The 18,375-nt window shown below is 42.5% G+C and overlaps 1 protein-coding gene across 2 annotated transcripts in view; it reads left to right on the top strand.

Moving 5' to 3' along the window:
• ATP6V0A2 (ATPase H+ transporting V0 subunit a2) overlaps positions 1-18,375 on the top strand; it is a 113,563-nt gene that overhangs the window by 87,652 nt on the left and 7,536 nt on the right. For both annotated transcript variants that reach the window (XM_073627605.1, XM_073627616.1), the window contains exon 18: positions 13,713-13,830. In XM_073627605.1, the coding sequence (XP_073483706.1) occupies positions 13,713-13,830 (118 nt within the window). The remainder of the gene's footprint in view (positions 1-13,712; positions 13,831-18,375) is intronic.

The following is an 18,375-nucleotide window of genomic DNA, read 5'->3' on the forward strand; positions in this document are numbered from 1 at the left end:
AAACACCCCCAGAACCAGAGACACTAGGGGATCTCGTTCAGGTTCTGAAGGCCCCCTGTCTGCAGCATCCTCCCCCCCTGAGGGGCCAGGGACGGCTAGCCAGGGAGAGCCATTGGGGTCAGGGGCTACACCTGCATCCGGCACTTCAGCCCCTGTATACATTACACAGGAGGTTTTTTTCCTCAACCATTAATGGTTTAGAGGAAAGATTAATGGCCGTGATTAGGTCTTCACTTGGTGGAAGAAAACGCACTAGGCCTTCTTCTGTTCCCCAAGACCCTCAGGAAGAGGAACTCTGGGATAAAGGAGAGGAAACCCTTTCAGAGGATTGGGATGAGACAGATGATTCCTCTTCGGAGGAATCAGGTGGAGAGGGACCCTCTGCGACTTCCCAAGAGGAGAAAGTCTTAGTGCAGATCCTTACTGGATTGGTCCGCTCCACATTTAAGTTGCCCGTACCTGAATCATTTAAAGAACCCTCTTCTGCTTTGGGGTCACTGAAACCTTCCCAAGCAGCACAGGCTTTTCCTGTTCATAATTTACTTGAAAAGCTCATTTATTCTGAGTGGGATCACCCAGACAAATGTTTTTTTCCGCCGAGAAAGTTTTCAACACTTTATCCGATGGAAGAAAAGTTTGTTAAAATGTGGGGAATACCGGCCATTGATGCCGCCATTTCCTCCTTAAATAATAATCTGACTTGTCCTGTAGACAATGCTCAGATGCCCAGGGATCCTGTAGATAAAAAGATGGAATCCCTATTGAAGGATGTTTTCTCCTTAGCAGGTTCAGTGGCTCAACCTGCAGTAGCAGCGATTGGAGTCTGTCAATACTTAAGAGACCATGTTAAACAGGTCATCAAATTATTACCCGAACAACAGGCCCAGGGGTTTGCTAACCTTCCAGCGGCCTTATGTTATGTGGTTGACGCCATCAGAGATTCTACCTCTCATCTTTCACTGGGGTTGGTGCATATACGTAGAATCCTATGGTTGAAAAATTGGTCAGCCGAAGCACCATGTAAGAAGCTGCTGGCTGGGTTTCCGTTTCGTGGTGCAAGGTTGTTTGGAGATGACTTGGATGACTATATCAAGAAAATTTCTGGTGGGAAAAGTACTCTCTTACCTGTCAAGAAGAAGAGTAAGCATCCCTCCTTCAAACTGACTCTTTCCCCAGCGCCAGGGGCTTCAGCCTCCAGGCAGTCTCGACGACCTCCTCCGTCTGGGTTCAGAAGCAAGAGTCAACCCCAGGAACAAAAGAAATCCTGGGGGAAGAAGCCTACTAGGCAAAACACTAAAACCTCTTCATGAAGGGGCGCCCCCGCTCGATTGAGTGGGGGGAAGACTGAGACAGTTCTCAGAGCTCTGGCAGGAGGACTTCCAGGACAGATGGGTAATCTCCACGGTAACCTTAGGGTACAAGCTGGAGTTTCAAGAATTTCCCTCTCCTTGGTTCCTCAGATCAAGTGTCCCCAGAGACCCAGAAAAGAAGCAGTCGCTCCTTCTAGCGTTAGAGCGACTTTTGTCACAGGAGGTCATTATGATGGTTCCCGCAAAGGACCAGGGATTGGGCTTCTATTCCACCCTTTTTACGGTCCAAAAACCAAATGGGGATGTCGGACCCATTCTGGATTTAAGGGATCTGAACCGATTCCTAAGGATTCAGTCCTTCCGCATGGAATCAATCCGGACAGTAGTCTCTACCCTGCAGGGAGGAGAATTTCTGGCATCAATAGACATCAGAGATGCATATCTGCATGTGGCCATTTTTCCTGCTCATCAGAAGTTTCTGCACTTCGAGGTAGGAGGGCACCATTTCCAGTTTGTGGCTCTGCCTTTTGGGATAGCCACTGCACCTCGGGTGTTCACAAAGGTCTTGGCCCCTCCTGTGGCCAGACTAAGGGCTCAGGGTATAGCTGTCATAGCATACCTAAACGACCTGCTATTGATAGACCGGTTGGTAGCCTCCTTGAACGGGAACTTGAGATCCACGGTCAAGTATCTGGAACACCTAGGTTGGATCCTCAACCTAGAAAAATCTTTCCTAAAACCAGTAAGAAGACTGGAGTATTTAGGTCTGATCATAGATACAAGCCAGGAGAAAGTATTTCTACCTCAGGCAAAGATCACGGCTTTAAGGGAGCTGATTCTGGCAGTCAGGACCAAGAAGGGTCCTTCTGTCCGCCTTTGCATGAGGCTGCTAGGGAAGTTGGTGTCTTCATTCGAAGCAGTTCCCTATGCTCCGTTTCATTCAAGAATGCTGCAACACAGTATTCTGTCGACCTGGAACAAGAAGGTTCAGGCATTAGACTTTCCGATGCACCTGTCTCATGCGGTGCGTCAGAGCCTCAATTGGTGGCTCATTCCTGAACCTGCAGAAGGGGAAATCCTTTCTATCGGTTACCTGGACGGTGGTAACAACAGATGCCAGTCTGTCAGGTTGGGGAGCAGTTCTGGAACAGTCTGCGGTTCAGCGGATATGGTCCAAGACAGAGAGGACCTTACCCATCAACATTCTGGAGATCCGGGCGGTATATCTAGCCCTAAAAGCCTGGACTCTCAGGTTACAGGGCTGCCCGGTCAGGATCCAGTCCGACAATGCCACAGCAGTGGCTTATGTCAATCATCAGGGAGGCACCCGGAGCCGAGCTGCTCAAAAGGAGGTGAACCAGATCTTAGTCTGGGCAGAGATGCATGTGCCATGCATATCGGCAGTTTCTTCCAGGGATAGAGAACTGGCAGCAGTTACTCCCAGGGGAATGGTCTCTACACCCCGACGTCTTTTGAGCCATATGCCAAAAATGGGGGGGTCCCAGATGTAGATCTCTTTGCATCCCGATTCAACAAAAAGTTAGATTTGTGGCAAGGACGAGGGAGCCTCTTGAATGCGGGACGGATGCGTTGGTGATTCTGTGGCATCATTTCTCACTGGTTTACGCATTCCCGCCTATTCTGCTACTGCCACGACTCCTTCGCAGGATCAGGCAGGAAAGGAAGTCGGTACTTCTGGTGGCCCCCGCTTGGCCCAGAAGGACTTGGTATGCAGAAATAGTAAGGATGACGGTGGGTTCCCCATGGACCCTACCGTTACGCCCAGACCTGTTATCTCAAGGTCCAGTGTTCCATCCTGCCTTACAAACGCTAAATTTGAAGGTTTGGCTATTGAGACCCACGTTCTGAAGAGTCGTGGGCTTTCAGGTTCTGTCATATCTACCTTGATTAATGCAAGGAAGCCAGCTTCCAGGATGATTTATCATAGAGTCTGGAAAGCTTATGTATCCTGGTGTGAATCCAGAGGTTGGCATCCCAGGAAATATGTCATAGGTAGAATTCTTGATTTTCTACAATTAGGATTACAGATGAAGCTGGCCTTGAGTACCATCAAGGGCCAGGTCTCGGCTTTATCAGTATTATTTCAACGGCCACTTGCTTCACATTCTTTGGTCCGAAACTTTATGCAGGGGGTGTTGCGTCTTAATCCTCCGGTTAAAGCGTCCCTAAACCCCTGGGACTTGAACTTGGTCCTGGCTGTGTTACAGAAACAGCCTTGTGAACCAATAAGTCAGATTCCTTTGGTCTTGTTGACAAGGAAGTTAATTTTTCTGGTGGCCTTCTCTTCTGCTAGAAGAGTTTCAGAATTAGCAGCCCTTTCCTGTAAGGAGCCTTATTTGATTATACACAAGGATAGAGTGGTACTGCGCCCTCATCTTAGTTTTTTACCGAAGGTGGTTTCTGATTTTCATTTAAACCAAGACATTGTTGTGCCTTACTTTTTTCCAGATCCCTGTTCTCTGGAAGAGAGATCACTACATTCATTGGATGTAGTAAGAGCAGTCGAGGCAACTGCTCAGATTCGCAAAACGGATGTTTTGTTCGTGCTGCCAGAGGGTCCCAATAGAGGACAGGCAGCGTCAAAAGCTACCATTTCTAAATGGATTCGACAATTGATTATTCAGGCTTATGGTTTGAAACAGAAGATTCCTCCGTTTCAGATCAAGGCACATTCCACAAGGGCTATTGGTGCTTCTTGGGCAGTGCATCACCAGGCCTCGATGGCTCAGATCTGCAAGGCCGCAACCTGTTCTTCAGTTCATACATTCACCAGATTCTATCAGGTGGATGTGAGAAGGCATGAGGATATCGCCTTTGGGCGTAGTGTGCTGCGGGCAGCGGTACAGGGTCCTCAGGTCTGATTGCACCCTACTTGGTCGTGGTCTCCCCCCCCCCCCCCCCCCCAGGTAGCATTGCTCTGGGACATCCCATCAGTAATTACTGTGGCTCTGTGTCCCGTGATGTTCGAGAAAGAAAATAGGATTTTTTAAAACGGCTTACCTGTAAAATCCTTTTTCTTTCGAAGGACATCACAGGACACAGAGGTCCCGCCCCTCTTCTAATACACTATATTGCTTGGCTACAAAACTGAGGTATCCCTGCAAGGGGAGGGATTATATAGGGGGTTGAACTTTCTGATAGGGTGTGCCAGTGTCCAATCACCAGTGATACCCTATATAACCCATCAGTAATTACTGTGGCTCTGTGTCCCGTGATGTCTTTCGAAAGAAAAGGATTTTATAGGTAAGCTGTTTTAAAAAATCCTATTTTTGTTTGCTTTATTTTTTCACGTTTCTTTTTACATGTATTGAGCATTGTGCAAAGTTATCATATACAGTGGATATAAAAAGTCTAGACAACACTGTTAAAATGGTCAGATTTCTGTGATGTAAAAAAAGAGACAAAGCTAAGTCATTTCAGAATTTTTTCCACCTTGTAGTGTGACCTATAAACTGTACAACTCAGTTGAACAAACTGAATTTTTTTAGGTGAGGGGTAGTAAAATAAAAAACTAAAATAATAATATAGTTACAATATGCAATATTATGCACACCCTTAAACTAATACTTTGTTGAAGCACCATTTTGATTTTATTACGGAACTCAGTCTTTTTGGGTATGAGTCTATCAGCATGGCACATGGTTTGACTTGGCAATATTTGCCCGCTGTTCTTTGCAAAAATACTTCAGATCTGTCAGATTGCGAGGACATCTGTGCACAGCCCTCTTCAGATCACCCCATAGATTTTCAATCAAATTTAGGTCTGGGCTCTGGCTGTGCCATTCCAAAACTTTAATCTTCTTCTGGTGAAGCCATTCCTTTGTTGATTTGAATGTATGCTTTGGGTCGTTGTCATGCTGAAAGATGAAGTTGCTCTTTATGTTCAGCTTTCTAGCAGAAGCCTGAAGGTTTTGTGCCGATGTTGACTGGTATTTGGAACTGTTCATAATTCCCTCTACCTTATCTAAAGCCCCTGTTCCAGCTGAAGAAAAACGGACCCAAAGCATAAACCTGGCACCCCCATGCTCCACTGTGGGTATGGTGTTCTTTTGGGGATGTGCAGTGTTGTTTTTGCACCAAACATATCTTTTGGAACTATGACCAAAAGGTTTAGCGTTGGTTTCATCAGACCATAACACATTTTCCTACATTTTTTTATTGTGTTTACAGTTTATAGGTCACATTAAAGGTGGGAAAAGTTCTGAAATGATTTATCTTTGTCTCATTTTTTTTACATCACAGAAACCTGACATTTTAACAGGGGTGTGTAGACTTTTTAGATCCACTGTAGATGCACTATTGAGTGGTTAATATTTGGTATATTATCACTGTTTTTTACCTAGCACAGCTATATACTGTATATTTGATTCATATTTTATAGCACTGAAGTGTGAGATAAGTGCAGCTTGGAGCAACTACTTTTATTTTATTTTTATTTATTTTTATTATTTAACTTGGGATAAATATATATTGTTTGAGTGGCACGGGTTTTTTAAGATTTGATTTATGGCAAATTTTACATTATCTACACTTTCTCCAGATGTCAAGTCCTGATATTACATCAAGGACAGCATTTTCAAATCTACACTTTCAAGATACAGATTAGCATGGAGGCATCTCTATATTATATGAGATTTTTGTTAGTTCACCTTCTATTTTGTCTTATCAGTTGGCATGGGAAAGAGATCTAGACTAAGAAATAGAGGAAGAGAATTGGAGGGTCTGGACCTCTCGTATGAAGGAATTACGAATGTGGCTCTTATAAAAGCCGGATATAAAGTTTACTCCAGATTGTTTTTAGTTCGAGGGACTCTCATAAATTTATTCTGGATTCTCTTCCTCTTGTTTCCAGAGGTGTGGTCAGTTGGGAACAGTTCCACACATATGGTGGACTTGTCCCAAGGTCAGATATTTCTGGACACAAGCCCATTCCCTGATAAATTCAGTACCTGTGATAAATATCACCAAGAACATTTGGGATACCCTCTTAAATGAGCCAGTAATAAAATATTACTGGGCATACTCAAACATTGATCTATTTTATATTTCTGGCCACTCAAATAGCGATTGTCATGGCCCAGAAAAATTCAGTGGTTAATCTGTTTTTACTGTGCAAAATGTAAGTGCATTGTTTCCCTGGAAGCCCAGGTTCTGAATCTGGGAAAGCAACTGTCAGCACTGAGAAGTCCCTCCATACTAAAGGAGAGCCAGGAACGTACACGGCAGGTGCCGGCAGGGGCCAGCACAGAGGCGGGTGGAGACAAAGAGGTGCAGGCGCTAGCAAAGAGTAGATGGGTGACAGTCAGGTAGGGTACAGGGGGAAGTGCCAGGGAGGCCGATCCAGGGCTGGAGCATCCCAATAAGTACGCTCCATTGAGTAACATTGGTGAAACCAGTCAGGGACCAGCACTGCTGGAGCTGAGGGACTCTCCTAGCTGCCAGGGGAAGAACTCCTCCAGTGAGAGTGAGGTGGAAGCGAAGGGAAAGGAAAGACAGATTCTGGTGGTAGGGGGATTCAATCTTAGGACAGAGAGGCCAATCTGTAACAAAGACCTGAAGCGCCGAACAGTATGTTGTCTACCGGCCGCTCGGGTTCGGCACATCACAGATCTGGTGGACAGATTACTGGGAGGGGCTGGGGAAGACCCAGCTTTCATGGTGCACGTTGGCACCAATGACAAAGTCAGAGGCAGATGGAGTGTCCTAAAGAACGATTTTAGGGACTTAGAAGCTAAATTGAGGAAAAGGACCTCCAAGGTAGTATTCTCAGGAATACTACCGGTACATCGAGCCACACCAGAAAGGCAGAGGGAGATTAGGGAAGTATGCAAAATGTAAAAAATGCTGCGTTAAACCCAACAAATCAAAATGAAAAACAACAAAAGCAGCTGGCACACAAACAAACCAATTCCTATAAAGATGCAAATAAAGTGCAGCGCTAAGAATATCTAGCATATACTTGATATATATGTGAAAAAATTATAATACTGAATACACATGTGAAAAAGTGAGTATAACAGCAAACAAATGTGAGAAGCCGGCAGTGAAGCCTCCTGAGATTAATCAAAGTGTCTAGTGAAATATGGAACAGCAAGAGGTGGAAGTCCATAAGATGTAGGGTAAAAAGGATGTCTTCTCCAATAAGAGGGTACCGTTAAACACAGAGAGGTATATTAACACTCAAATGGGAAGGCGACCACAGATACCAAGGCACACAGATCTTCAATGGAAATAAATGGATACCCTTACCAGATCCGTAGGACGCACATGCCGTATAGCAGTGCGTCTAATAGGCATGGGGGGATGGTCTCCCGTGATGTCCAACCGGATGATGTCCTATAGGCCACGGTCACCGGTGAGGGGTAGTTGTCACAGGCGGAAGTTTAACCCCTGTCACACATGCTCTCCAATTCCGGAACGGAATGGTCAGGAGGAAACAGTTCAAAATGGAGGCATGGAAAAAGACAAAAGGAAGCTCCACGTGGTGTAGGTCAAAAAATGGGATTTAATGAATAAAAACCATACAGGATAAATGTGATCACAAGCAGGTAAAAAATGGCAATGTGGAAAACTGAAAAGGCTAGCCCTACACGTTTCAACTAAACAGTCAACAGGCTTCAACAAGACTGTTTAGTCAAAACGCGTAGGACTAGCATGGGCCGACTTCTCAGTCGATAACCGGTACTATAGAAGTAGAAGGGACGCACTGAACCTAAATGAGGAGGGTGCAGATCAGCTGGGAATGAAGATGGCCAAAAAGTTAGAGGGGTTTTCAAACTAGGCGATGGGGGGAGGGCCCAGAGGTAGAGATAGTCAGTCAGCGCAGAACATATTCCAAAGGGTATTATTGGAGGCATTAGTGGTAGGTTGACCAAAGCACATAAACCCAAGGTAAGTATAGTAACATGAAGCTAAGGGGAGCTAATACTGGGAGTATGCTATAGGCCCCCTAACCTGAGGGAGGAAGGGGAGACAGATCTCCTATAACAATTTGGATTAGCAGCAAGGATGGGAAGTGTTATCATAATGGGGGATTTTAACTATCCAGACATAGACTGGGACCACGCAATCATCTAAGGCTCGCCAGTTCCTAAATGTCTTGCATGACAATTTTATGGGCAGAAGGTTGACACACCAACTAGAAATAAAGCATTACTGGATCTACTGATTACCAACAATACAGACCTGATCTTGGATGTGGAAATACGGGGCAATTTAGGTAACAGCGATCACAGGTCAATTGGCTTCAGTATAAATCACACAAATAGGAAACATAAGGGGAATATAAAGACACTGAATTTCAAAAGAGCCAACTTCCCAAAACTACGAGCCTTGCTAGAAGGCAAAAAATTTGGATAAAATATTAGGAACAGAGAACACGGAGGAGAGATGGGTTTGCTTTAAGAGCATATTAAATAAGGACATTAACCAGTGCATCCCATTGGGTAATAAATTTAAAAGAGCGAACTAAAGTCCTGGATGGCTTAACTCCAATGTAAAAATGCATATAAAAGCAAAGGAGAAGGCCTTCAAAAAATACAAGGTTGAGGGATCATCATAAGCATTCAGACTTTATAAAGAAAGCAACAAGAAATGTAAGGGTGCAATAAGGATGGCTAAATAGAACATGAAAGACATATAGCAGAGGAGAGCAAAAAAAATCCCAAGAAATTCTTTAAGTATGTAAACAGTAAAAAAGGGAGGACAGACCATATTGGCCCCATAAAGAATGCAGAAGAAAATCTGATTACAAAGGATGGGGAGATGGCTAAGGTATTGAATTCATTCTTCTCCTCCGTCTTCGCAAGGGAATCGGGGGGGCTGCAGTAACCAAAACTGCAGTGTTTATCCTCATGACACATCACAGGAAGCACCTCCATGGTTAACAGAGGACAGAATTAAAATTAGACTTGGGAAACTTAACATTAATAAATCACCAGGACCAGATGGCTTGCACCCAAGGGTACTTGGGGAACTCAGTCAAGTAATTGCCAGACCATTGTTCCTAATTTTTACTGACAGTATACTGACTGGAATGGTACCAGCTGATTGGAGAAAAGCCAATGTAGCACCAATATTTAAAAAGGACCCAAAATGCATCCCTGGGAATTACAGACCAGTTAGCCTAACCTCAATAGTATGTAAACTCTTGGAGGGGATGATAAGGGACTATATACAAGATTTTAGTAATGAGAATGGCATCATTAGCAGTAATCAGCATGGATTCACAAAGAATCGTTCTTGCCAAACCAATTTATTAACCTTCTATGAGAAGGTGAGTTGCCATCTAGATAAAGGAAGGCCCGTAGACGTGGTGTATCTGGATTTTGCAAAAGCATTTGACACAGTTCCCCATAAACGTTTACTGTACAAAATAAGGTCTGTTGACATGGACCATAGGGTGAGTACATGGATTGAAAACTGGCTACAAGGGCGAGTTCAGAGGGTGGTGATAAATGGGGAGTACTCAGAATGGTCAGGGGTGGGTAGTGGGGTCCCCCAGGGTTCTGTGCTGGGACCAATCCTATTTAATTTGTTCATAAACGACCTGGAGGATGGGATAAACGGTTCAATCTCTGTATTTGCGGACGATACTAAGCTAAGCAGGGCAATAACGTCTCCGCAGGATGTGGAAACCTTGCAAGAAGATCTGAACAAATTAATGGGGTGGGTAACTACATGGCAAATGACGTTCAATGTAGAAAACTGTAAAACAATGCATTTGGGTGGCAAAAATATGAATGCAATCTATACACTGGGGGGAGAACCTCTGGGGGAATCTAGGATGGAAAAGGACCTGGGGGTCCTAGTAGATGATAGGCTCAGCAATGGCATGCAATGCCAAGCTGCTGCTAACAAAGCAAACAGAATATTGGCATGCATTTAAAGGGGATCAACTCCAGAGATAAAACGATAATTCTCCTGCTCTACAAGACTCTGGTCTGGCTGCACCCAGAGTATGCTGTCCAGTTCTTGGCACCAGCCCTCAGGAAGGATGAAATGGAGCGAGTACAAAGAAGGGCAACAAAGCTAATAAAGGGTCTGGAGGATATTAATTATGAGGAAAGGTTGCGAGCACTGAACTTATTCTCTCTGGAGAAGAGATGCTTGAGAGGGGATATGATTTCAATATACAAATACCATACTGGTGACCCCACAATAGGGATAAAACTTTTTGCAGAAGGGAGTTTAACAAGACTCATGGCCACTCATTAAAATTAGAAGAAAAGAGGTTTAACCTTAAACTACGTAGAGTGCTCTTTACTGTAAGAGCGCCAAGGATGTGGAATTCCCTTCCACAGGCAGTGGTCTCAGAAGGGGCATTGATGGTTTCAAGAAACTATTAGATAAGCACCTGAACGACTGCAACATACAGGGATATACAATGTAATACTGACATATAATCACACACATGAGTTGGACTTGATGGACTTGTGTCTTTTTTCAACCTCTCCAACTATGTAACTGAAGTGTAAAATGATATTGATTATGCTTAATGAAAAGATAGTTGTGAACCTCGAAATAATCAATGTTTGAAAAGTTTGAATGGCTCTCATATCTACAGACGTGGCCAAAAGTTTTAATAATTACACAATAATTTTGACACAGTCTGCTGCCTAAGTTTTTATGATGGCAATCTGCATATACTCTAGAATGTTATGAGGAGTAATTAGATGAATTGCAAAGTCCCTCTCTGGCATAAAAATGAACTTAAAAAACATTTTTAAAAAACATTTCAGCGCCCAAGAAAGTCCAGTAAGTGCCAGCACTGTCTCCTACAGTTGATTCAGCTATGGGATCAGGACACCACCAGTGCAGAGCTTGCTCAGGAATGGCAACAGGCAGGTGTGAGTGGATCTGCACGCACAGTGAGGTGAACATTTTTGGAGGATGGCCTGGTGTCAAGAAGGGCAGCAAAGAAGCCACTTCTTTCCAGGAAAAACATCAGGGACAGACTGATATTTCTACAAAAGGTACAGGGATTGGACTGCTGAGGACTGGGGTAAAGTCATTTTCTCTGATGAATTACCTTTACGATTGTTTGGGGCATCCAGAAAAAACCTTGTCTGGAGAAGAAAATGTGAGCACTATCATCAGTCCTGTGTCATGCCAACAGTAAAGCATCCTGAGACCATTCATGTGTGGGGTTTCTTCTCAGCCAAGGGAGTGGGCTCACTCACAATTTTTCCTAAGAACACAGCCATGAATAAAGAATAGTAAAAAAAACCATTATCCGAGAGCAACCGTTTGGTGACGAAAAATGTATGATGGAGCACCTTGCCATAAGGCAAAAGTGATAACTAAATGGCTTGGGGAACAAAACCTCAAAATTTTGGGTCCATGGCCAGGAAACTCCCCAGAACTTAATCCCATTGAGACCTTGTTATCAATCCTCAAGAGGCGGGTGAACAAAAAACTCCATAAATTCTGACAAACTCCAAGCATTGATTATGCAAGAATGGGCTGCCATTGGTCAGGATGTGGCCCAGAAGTTGACTGACAGCATGCCAGAGCAAATTACAAAGGTCTTGAAAAAGAAGGGTCAATAATGCAAATATTGTCTCTTTGCATAAACGTAATGTAATTGTCAGTAAAAGCCTTTGACACTTATGAAATGCTTGTAATTATACTTCAGTATACCATAGTAACATCTGATTAAAACACTGAAGCAGCAGACTTTGTAAAAATGTAATATTTTTGTCATTCTCAATTTTGGCCATGGCTGTACGTTTTACCATCTGGATAGAGGTGGGCATGTGAATGGATAGCAGTGAACTTCCTGACAGGCATCCCTTTCACCCCTTCCTCCTCCCTTTATCTTATTTCTATTGCACTCCCATCCTTCCCTTTCTCAAGTCATCTTCCAAGGCAACACCTGAGAGAGTAGGCTCCTCCCACCTGAAACAGGAAACACATCATCCTCCATTATAAAAAAGTGACACTCACCCTAGTGCCTAAGTTTGTGTTTCCTCTGGGCAACAGGGCATTACCTGTTTTGTTATTTTCCTCAGGCTGTGTGCTTTTACAGAATCCTCCCTGTCTGGTGGTCAAGGCATCTGGCTTGCCAGGCTAGCCCACATGGAGGTCCCCTGGAATCAGAGTCCTACCTCTGCATTCCAATGATTGTATATTGTGGTATGGTTACCCAGGCCAATTTCTTATGTTTACATCAGCATTCAAGACTTCTCCACTCTCCCATACAGCAGATTTATGGGTATTATATTCTGGCATGGTTATGTTAGTCTTTTTCTTTCTTTTATAAGTTCACTCCCCCTACGTTTTTTTTTTTTTCCCCAAAGGGGTTCTACATAGTTAGGTTGAAAAAAGACACAAGTCCATCCAGTTCAACCATAAAATAAATAAATAAATAAAATATCGTACAATCCAATATACCCAATTCTATACCCACAGTTGATCCAGAGGAAGGCAAAAAACCCCAGCAGACCATGCTCCAATTTGCTACAGCAGGGGAAAAAATTCCTTCCTGATCCCCCAAGAGGCAATTGGATTTTCCCTGGATCAACTTTACCTATAAATGTTAGTACCCAGTTATATTATGTACATTTAGGAAAGTATCCAGGCCTTTCTTAAAGCAATCTACTGAGCTGGCCAGAACCACCTCTGGTGGGTTCTAGGTAATTTAATATATATGTCTAGCTTTCCACCGCTTGATAGTCCTTTATTTTACTGAACCTACCTTTATAACATTCGATGCCAATGGATCACTGGGCACATTCTTGAGTGTTTTGTACCTACCCTTTTCTTTGTTTCTCTGATACTTATCTGTATTGTCATGTACTGCCGTTTGTATTTCCTTTTCTTTGAAAAAATTAACAAAAATGATTGAAGAATATATGGGAAGGCTAAATCTGGGAAGTCAGTTGAAACTAAATTCTGGGGAACTGAAAAACCTACCCTTGCATAGGACTTCCCCCACATGACAAGATTTACTTTTTTGTTTTGCTTAGGTTACCTGGAAAAAATTATTTTACTTAATCTCTTGCTCCCCCAGCAGCTGGCACTCACATCTTCAACGATTCGGCTGTGAGCAAGCCCCTAAACATCCTCATTTACATAGCAGGACTGTTGGTCCTGCGTGGTACGTGATGTGTCACAGCTGCAACCACTGGGTCGAATGCCAAATAAAAGGCTTTGGGAGACCAGAATAAGATAAGAAAAACGTGCTTTATACTTGTACCCTAGGCAAAAATGAGCATTTAAACCCAGGCAGTGCAGAGAGAGACACACTGCAAGGGTAGTTTTTTCAGTTCCCTGGAGTTCCGCTATAAAGACCTATGTACTATTTGATGTAATGTGAATAAATATATTTGAAACATCACACATTTTTTTGTATTGGTACTGATCTTCTTTGTTTTTCAGTTTGATATGGCAGAGGTATTTATGCATCAGGCCATCCACACCATAGAATATTGCCTGGGATGTGTTTCCAACACGGCTTCCTACCTGCGACTCTGGGCTTTAAGTTTAGCACATGCCCGTGAGTATCTTATTTTCTTTGGGGATATTTAGGAAATAGGAACATCACATAATGTGGAAGGATGTAAGCCATAATTTCGGTTCAAAGTGCAATCTGCAAAATGCTTTACTGCTCCACAGATAAACTCGTTTAAATCTTTTTATATCACACTGCTGAAAACTGATTTTCATTCAGTAAATCTGCTTGCTATATATTTTAAAAATTCCTTCTGTACTCATTTAGATTTGATTTATGTTGCCCTAAACTTTAAATTATATATAATATATTATTAATACAGTATATTGCAAAAACTATTTAATATTGGCTTTACGTTTGTAATTGTTATCCTGCATAGCCTAGTTAGAGGCCTAAAATACTTTATCTGAAGCTCTGCTAACTAAAATATGATTTATCAGGAATATGCAATCTAGGTTGTCTGAGTGCCCCGAGTCTACTTTGCAGGACTTGTTGCCATCATCACAGGTGTCATACTGTAGACAAATGCATTAATATTATATTATAATCACATCATCATTTGGAGAGTTTCCACTGATTGCGCTTAGGGCAGCCCATTCACTTGAATAGGCTGCCCTATGCATGACAAAGAAGCTCCAGAACTTTTTTTACAGCGCTTTTTGGTGCATTTGCATCGTATTTCCGACACGTGGCAAAGCGCATGGTTTGTGGTGCTTTCGGAAATGTGAATGGAGCCTCGTTGTTGTGTAAACACCAATTTTACTTTCAGGCTCCATTCACACCTAAATTACAAAAAAGATGACCGCAAAGTTACTCTTTCTCTGCTAATTGTATGATGATTGCTTACTTGCTGCCACTCCTCAAACTCTGAGGCTCTGGCCGTAGCCTGTATAAAGCATATAAGTAAAGATATATCCCGGGGACAAATCACCAGGTTGGTTGTCCCAGGGATAAAGATAGCTACTTGTGGCCAGAGAGGGCAGTCAAGAGAAAAGTGTGTAAAATTAAGTATCACATTTTATTATCAATTTAAACAAAATCACACAGATCTATAAAATATATGCATATTACTTCCCAATTGAAGTTCTAGAACATGGGTCCTCTGAGACCGACCATAAAATGATACACCAAGTGTATGGGTTTACAAATGATGTATCAGTGAAACAGATAGGCAAACAGGAACTGACAGTACACACACGTAGACACACAGATAAAACATGCAGTGCAGGCGCCTGTAGTGATCCACATTTGCATAGAAGCCCCAATGGCTAATCGCCAGTATTGGTAGTTAAAAATAATAGGAAAGAATAGCGGGCTAACTATGCAAGTGTGGTCCCCGGGGTTGCAGAGAAGCTAAGACTGACTAAGTTGATACCACCGTTGGAATAGAGCCATAGATCATAGGACTGTTTGGAATGCAGTAAATTGTAATGGACGCAAGACCTAATAGGGCTTGTAAAGATTTCTAGAGTCACTTCATTGCTTAATTATCCGGGAAACAAGTCCTAAGAATATGGAGTTACAAGATTTAATTTATGGTTACTATAGAGTTCAAAGGCTATAATCGTGGATCAAAACAATAGTCAGGCTGTAACAAAAAGATGATTGCTCATATACAGATGGTCTATGACAATGATAGTCCTGGATGATATAACTCCGTATTGCTGCTCAAGCCTTCATCAGACTTTTAGTATCACTTTTTAGTTCTTATGACTGGGTTATTTGAAGCTACCTTCAGGTGATGGGACACTAGTGACTGTTAGTGTCCTTAGATGATGGACCCCTTCTCTCCACTGGGAGAAGCTTACATTTTTCTCTTTAACCACTTGAGCCCCGGACCATTATGCTGCCTAAGGACCAGAGGTCTTTTTCCAATTTGGCACTGCGTCGCTTTAACTGCTAATTGCGCGGTCATGCAATGCTGTACCCAAACGAAATTTGCGTCCTTTTCTTCCCACAAATAGAGCTTTCTTTTGATGGTATTTGATCACCTCTGCGGTTTTTATTTTTTGTGCTATAAACGGAAAAAGACCGAAAATTTTGAAAAAAAAATGATATTTTCTACTTTTTGTTATAAAAAAAATCCAATAAACTCAATTTTAGTCATACATTTAGGCCAAAATGTATTCGGCCACATGTCTTTGGTAAAAAAAAATGTCAATAAGCGTATATTTATTGGTTTGCGCAAAAGTTATAGCGTCTACAAACTAGGGTACATTTTCTGGAATTTACACAGCTTTTAGTTTATGACTGCCTATGTCATTTCTTGAGGTGCTAAAATGGCAGGGCAGTACAAACCCCCCCCAAATGACCCCATTTTGGAAAGTAGACACCCCAAGGAAATTGCTGAGAGGCATGTTGAACCCATTGAATATTTATTTTTTTTGTCCCAAGTGATTGAATAATGGCAAAAAAAAAAAAAATATTTACAAAAAGTTGTCACTAAATGATATATTGCTCACACAGGCCATGGGCCTATGTGGAATTGCACCCCAAAATACATTCAGCTGCTTCTCCTGAGTACGGGGATACCACGTGTGGGACTTTTTGGGAGCCTAGCCGCGTACAGGGCCCCGAAAACCAATCACCGCCTTCAGGATTTCTAAGGGTGTACATTTTTGATTTCACTCTTCACTGCCTATCACAGTTTCGGAGGCCATGGAATGCCCAGGTGGCACAAAACCCCCCCAAATGACCCCATTTTGGAAAGTAGACACCCCAAGCTATTTGCTGAGAGGCATGGTGAGTATTTTGCAGCTCTCATTTGTTTTTGAAAATGAAGAAAGACAAGAAAAAACATTTTTTTTTTTTCTTTTTTCAATTTTAAAAACTTTGTGACAAAAAGTGAGGTCTGCAAAATACTCACTATACCTCTCAGCAAATAGCTTTGGGTGTCTACTTTCCAAAATGGGGTCATTTGGGGGGGGGGGTTTGTGCCACCTGGGCATTCCATGGCCTCCGAAACTGTGATAGGCAGTGAAGAGTGAAATCAAAAATTCACGCCCTTAGAAAGCCTGAAGGCGGTGCTTGGTTTTCGGGGTCCCGTACGCGGCTAGGCTCCCAAAAAGTCTCACACATGTGGTATCCCCGTACTCAGGAGAAGCAGCAGAATGTATTTTGGGGTGTAATTTCACATATTCCCATGGCATGTTTGAGCAATATATCATTTAGTGACAACTTTGTGCAAAAAAAAAAAAAAAATGTTGTCTTTCCCGCAACTTGTGTCGCAATATAAAATATTCCATGGACTCGACATGCCTCTCAGAGCAAATAGCTTGGGGTGTCTACTTTCCAAAATGGGGTCATTTGGGGGGGTTTTGAACTGTCCTGGCATTTTATGCACAACATTTAGAAGCTTATGTCACACATCACCCACTCTTCTAACCACTTGAAGACAAAGCCCTTTCTGACACTTTTTGTTTACATGAAAAAGTTTTTTTTTTTTTTTTTTTGCAAGAAAATTACTTTGAACCCCAAAACATCATATATTTTTTTAAAGCAAATGCCCTACAGATTAAAATGGTGGGTGTTTCATTTTTTTTTCACACAGTATTTGCGCTGCGATTTTTCAAACGCATTTTTTGGGGAAAAAACACACTTTTTTTAAATTTTAATGCACTAAAACACACTATATTGCCCAAATGTTTGATGAAATAAAAAAGATGATTTTAGGCCGAGTACATGGATACCAAACATGACATGCTTTACAATTGCGCACAAACGTGCAGTGGCAACAAAATAAATACATTTTTAAAAGCCTTTAAAAGCCTTTACAGGTTACCACTTTAGATTTACAGAGGAGGTCTACTGCAAAAATTACTGCCCTCGATCTGACCTTCGCGGTGATACCTCACATGCATGGTGCAATTGCTGTTTACATTTGACGACAGACCGCCGCTTGCGTTCGCCTTAGCGCAAGAGCAGGGGGCGTCAGGGGTGCTTTTTTTTTTTTTTTTTTTCTTTATTATTTTTTTGCTTTTTTATCTTATCTTTAAACTGTTCCTTTCATTTTTTATTTTTTTTTTAATCATTTTTATTGTTATCTCGGGGAATGTAAATATCCCCTATGATAGCAATAGGTAGTGACAGGTACTTTTTTTTGAAAAAATTGGGGTCTATTAGACCCTAGATCTCTCCTCTGCCCTCAAAGCATCTGACCACACCAAGATCGGTGTGATAAAATGCTTCCCCAATTTACCAATGGCGCTATATACATCTGGCGAAATCTAAGTCATAAAATGCTCGTAGCTTCCGGTTTCTTAGGCCATAGAGATGTTTGGAGCCACTCTGGTCTCTGATCAGCTCTATGGTCAGCTGGCTGAATCACCGGCTGCATTCTCAGGTTCCCTGTTGAGACAGGAGAGCCAGAGAAAAACACGGAAGACGGTGGGGGGGGGGGGGGCATTCCCTCCCACCGCTTGTAAAGGCAGTCTAGAGGCTAATTAGCCACTAGGATTGCTTTTACATGAAAGCCGACCGCTGGCTGAAAAGAATGATACCAAGATGATACCTAAACCTGCAGGCATCATTCTGGAATAACCACTCAAAGTCGTGAATGGCGTACCTGAAGACAAAAAAATGGTTAACAAT

Source organism: Aquarana catesbeiana, linkage group LG01, assembly GCF_042186555.1.
Source record: "Aquarana catesbeiana isolate 2022-GZ linkage group LG01, ASM4218655v1, whole genome shotgun sequence".
Classification (NCBI taxonomy): domain Eukaryota; kingdom Metazoa; phylum Chordata; class Amphibia; order Anura; family Ranidae; genus Aquarana; species Aquarana catesbeiana.